Here is a 4,947-nt window from a genome sequence, read left to right as displayed (position 1 = left end):
CCTGCTGAAGCAGTGTCGAAACTGGGAGAAGTACTCAGAAGTCCCAGCTCATCTCCTTTGCCACTGTTCCAGGTTTCTTCCCAGATTAATTTTAACCCTAAGAAATGTGTGAGTTTCATAATTCAATGAGGACCATATAGTCTGTGCTCCTCAGCTCAACTTGGGAGAGTGGCAGGTGACCACAGAGGGGCAGTTTGCACAAAGGACTTGATGAGGTTTGTACTAATCCCTGAGCTCAGAGAGAGTGGAATTTGGCTGAGAGACCCTGCTACATGGAAGGGACAGTCAGGAGCCTTCTGGGTGCTTGTCTCCCTTTCCCCTGCATGGCTTGATGGTGCAGAGGTGGTAGAGTCTTACAGAGTCCAGTAGAGTGTAGCACTACCTGCAGGTAGGCTGGGGAGGGTCCTGGACCTGATCCTGCCTGGGACACAACGATGAACACAGGCTGGGGAAAAGGATGCTAGTCCATAGAATCACAGAATGGCTTGGGTGGGAAGGGACTTTTCAAGGGCATCTAGTCCAACCCCCTGCAGTGAGCAGGGACATCTTCAACCACATCAGGTTGCTCACAGACCCGTCCAACCTGACCTTGAATGTTTCTAGGGACGGGGATTCTACCAGCTCTCTGGGCAACCCAGGCCAAGATTTCACCAACCTCATAATAAAAAATTTCTTCCTCACATCCAGTCTAAATCTCCCCTCTTTCAGTTTAAAACCATCACCCCTTGTCCTATCACTACAGGCCCTGTTAAAAAGTCTGTCCCCATCTTTCTCACAGGCCCCATTCAAGTATTTGAAGGTGCAATAAGGTCTCTGGAGCCTTCTCTTCTCCAGGCTGAACAGCCCCAACTCTCTCAGCCTGTCCTCACAGCAGAGCTGTTCCATCCCTCTGACCATTTTTGTGGCCTCCTCTAGACCCACTCCAACAGGTCCATGTCTTTCCTGTGCTGAGAACCCCAGCACTGGAGGCAGCACTGCAGGTGGGGTCTGCATCTGTACATGGAGACCTTTAGGCACTTGGACCCCAAAATGATCCATATTTGCGCAGAAGCTCCCTTTGATTGCAGGTGAGGAGAGGAACGGCTCCTTCCAGCTCATTGTCTGGAAGAGTGGCCATAAGTGTAGAGAAGCTGAGCAGGTGCCTGTCCGTTGGCCAAGGGTTCAGGATTACCATCTCCCTCCTCTGCAGCTACTTGGATCCCTGCCCCATCATCCTGACTGCCTGGGATTTGCACGGGTGGAGTGGATCTTACCCACAAGGATTGTTTTTACGTTTGTATGCGTGTAATGACCAGACATCTTTCAGCAATGAGGTTTTTTTCATTCCATATAGCAACCATATAGTTCTCTTGGAATAATTTAAATGATACAGTACTTTTAAAAACGTGTTTATTTAGGTCAACATGGTAAAGAACACTAAAATGTATGTGGAATAACATCTGCTTTCAAAGATTTATTTATGGAGCAAGCAGCGTTGGGCTGCAGGACTTGTAATCATACGATAATTTTTACCATTTAAGAGTATAGGCCTCATAATGCTCTGTGATATTGGAGACCAATACTCCAAAACCTGAATGGAAATACATAGCTCAATTTGTGAAACGCCACGTTAAGTAATTAAATTCTTTTAATTGCAGGAAGAAACACAGAAGAAGAAGAAGCTATGATGCAGGAGTGGTTCATGCTGGTTAATAAGAAGAATGCCTTAATAAGGCGAATGAACCAGCTTTCTCTTCTGTAAGTACAGCTGGATACGTGTATTTACAAAAGGATGATTTACTGGAATCTTTACCCAGCAGACAGATGCAAAACTTTCTTTTTTTTTCTTCCCATTAGACTTCCAAAATGTTCCCTCAAAAGTTGTGAGTAGCGAGGACGATTTGTGGGCCACATCGAATAACTTGTTTTTCTCATGTTTCAGACTTGAAAATGAGACGTGTGCAATGACACGAGATTAGCCAGAGCTGTGAAAAAAAATAAAATAAAATAAAATAAAATAAAATAAAAAAAAAAAAAAGAAATATTAAGCACAGTTACATTTGCAAAGGCCCAACAGTAGAATAAAATTACATTTTAGAAATGTGCAAATAGATTTGGATTGTGCCTCGGATGAGACAGGTAAAGACTGTTTGGAGAGAGAGCAAAATTTGAGTTGCTTCTGTGGAAATCCTCAATCCCGTGGCTAGTTCGGCAGCACCGAGCTGCTGGAGGGACGTTAGTGAACCGGGCACGGTGAGGTGATACCCCCGACACTGCAAAGAGAGGACAAAGAAACTTATTTCACTAGTGGGGTGAGGAAGGGAAAAGAGGCTGCTGGGTCTGTGAAGCGTTCTGCCCTCAGCGCTTCTCCTCCCGCTTCTTTAGGTTTGAGGATATTTCTTTCAGTAATGCCACCTAGTGTAGATGCCTGCATACTTCCCTGGAAAAACCTCGCTGATTTCTGACCCTGTCTGAACTCCACGGAAGGTTCTACCTTCAAAATACTGAACTTTCTAATCCCCTGTCTTATTTTCAATATTCATTAGGGCAGAATGTATATAGGATCATACTCCCAGTGTTATATTATCTTGGTGAATAGGCTGATGCTGGAGTTTGTTCATTAGATCTGGGGGAATGTTTGATACTTGGGACATTCCACAACAGCTGGAAGGAATATGATGGATGAATATGAAATAATTATGTCCTGTAGCACAACAGAGTCAATTAAAGGATGGAATTAAAGCCAACGTTATAGCGAGTGACAGGACCCCGTTGCTGAATATGCCACCTGAGCAAGGTTTTAAGTTTGTGTATCATCTGTTTGGAGTAGCTTAAAGTTAAAGAGAAAAGTCAGTTATGAGTCCTAAAATCAATGTAAGTTAAAGGTTCTTTTAAGTGTTTAATGATTTAGTAATTAACATATTGATGAACTTTTGCAACTTGCCTAGGGAAAAAGAACATGACCTAGAAAGGCGCTATTTTTTTCCGGGAGCTGAGAGCGATGCTTGCTATCGAAGGTAAGAGCAACGCCGGGTACCGGGGGAAGGAAAATGCTGCAAGTACCAAACATGGAGCTTTATCTGAAGCCCCGTTAAGAATTCACACTGATATTTACATTATATCAAGTGACAGCCCACGACAAATACACCGGCTCTGCCATCCCGTTCTTCACTTTCATTCAAGGGGGAAAAAAAAAACAGTCTAAGATACGGGACAAAAAAATAGGGTCTTCTTGGAATAAACTTTGTAACCAAAGTGATGAGGAGGTAAAGAATATTTATCCAGGTTTATTATTTTTGGTGGCAGTAGCGCTCACCTGGCTTTCCTGCGGCATCGCGCTTGCTTTGGGTGCCGCAGAAAAGGGAAGGGCTGGCCCACAGAAGGGAAGGCAACCTCCTTCCTTGTCATGTTTCAGAGCTGGTTTACAACAGTATCTCACTGGGGGCGGGGAAAAAAAAAACCTCCTCAGTTTTGGTGGTAAAACCCGAGGTTTGCCAAGTAAATATTTCCTCAGAAGCAACACTGGGATTAGTGCGATCCTTTTGCACAGATTTTCTCCCTTCTCTGCGACTCTCCCGCGTTTTAGTCACCTCACCTGAATGGGAACTCGTGGGAAGATTGACACGCGGGATAAACGCAACAATCGCAGCCTTTCCATAGGGCTTTCAAGTGAATTGTACAATAATCCTGGGGATGAGTCATAATAAAAAATAAACATCCAGCTAGCTTAAACCATTGCTTGCATTATTTTCTTATTTAAATATCTTAAGTGTTTTCTAATGCTGCGCTGCTTATACCTCTCAGTCACAAACGCTGTCTTATAGTTCAAAGATGTTTGCTTAAAAGTTAATCCTTTGGGCTCTGTAAAATGGACCTTTTGTCTAATCAATGCAAATTGATTTTGCTATTCTGTATTGACCTCTCAACCCTTTGACTGTCCATGGTAATTTCTTTCTTCACCTGATAAGGTACCTGATCCATAATAAATCAATTCTAATTAGTTTGGAGACTTCACTGGGAGCATAAGTTTGTAAGAAAAAAGCAGCAGGTTTCAGGTAGCTTTTTCCTATCGCTTCCATCTGTGGTTATATTTTTTGCATAAGACTACGTTCACTATATTCCTGGAGTCACAAATATATACGTTGTTTTCTGCAGAGACAAGCCGGTTTAACTGGCTATTATACCAATGAAATATTTAAAACATAAAATACTCTCAAACCAGAGAGAAGTTAAGATTAATATTGGATTAAAAGATGAAATGTCAATGCTTACTTGCCTCTTATATGTTTTACTGACTTGGAAGGTCCCAGAAGCAGCCTGTGCCACTCACACATTGACTTGAACAAAAGTCTGTCCTTTTTAAATATATTTTTTTCTAAGTTCAGAGCGAGATGCCAAAACCCAGGAAAGTACTTTTCCTTTTTTTCCCCTCTTTTTCTTTTTTTTTCTGTTTTTTTTTCTTTTTTTTTCCCTGCTACTGGTGACCTGGTAAGCAGGGGTTTAGGCAGAAAACAAAAGTGTCGGAGAATTTTAGTTATTTTGGGGAGTTTTTTATTTATACAACAAAGTCCTCATTTAGCATTTTAACCTTCAATAACATCATTAGTCTATGAGAACTTTTAGCAACTCTCTGATTTATCTAAAAAAAAAAAAAAAAACCCCAAACACATTAAAGGAGAAACTCTCCCAAGAAAATGCCTCAACAGCTCAAAATAGACATTTGTGACACCTCGCCTCTCGCCGTGTGCCTCAGCGCTGCATCACTTTCCGTCCCCGGCGTACACTGGGTGGCAAAGATGCACTTTTTGGGAAGACACTGGTAAAACTGCACCATTTCTAATATGATTTCCCCACACTGTCTGCTCCGAGGGCGTTTAACCGATTGCTAACGAGCGCTCAGGCTCCGTGCAACAATTTAAAAGACGGATTTCGCTTTTACCGGCATTGATTTCCAAACCTGAACTATAT

At 42.4% G+C, this 4,947-nt stretch overlaps 1 protein-coding gene across 1 annotated transcript in view; it reads left to right on the top strand.

Annotated features, from left to right (window-relative positions):
- LOC104521604 (EH domain-binding protein 1-like) overlaps positions 1 to 2,996 on the top strand; it is a gene marked incomplete at both ends in the record, with an annotated part of 38,082 nt that extends 35,086 nt beyond the window's left edge. The window contains 2 exons of the mRNA XM_010163660.2: positions 1,638 to 1,737; positions 2,928 to 2,996. Of these exons, the coding sequence (XP_010161962.2) occupies positions 1,638 to 1,737; positions 2,928 to 2,996 (169 nt within the window). The remainder of the gene's footprint in view (positions 1 to 1,637; positions 1,738 to 2,927) is intronic.
- Positions 2,997 to 4,947: the final 1,951 nt, after the last annotated feature.

The sequence above is a fragment of the Antrostomus carolinensis genome, unplaced genomic scaffold, assembly GCF_000700745.2.
Source record: "Antrostomus carolinensis isolate BGI_N321 unplaced genomic scaffold, ASM70074v2 scaffold22342, whole genome shotgun sequence".
In the NCBI taxonomy this organism is placed as follows: Eukaryota; Metazoa; Chordata; class Aves; order Caprimulgiformes; family Caprimulgidae; genus Antrostomus; species Antrostomus carolinensis.
This window is presented reverse-complemented; position numbering and strand designations above follow the sequence as displayed.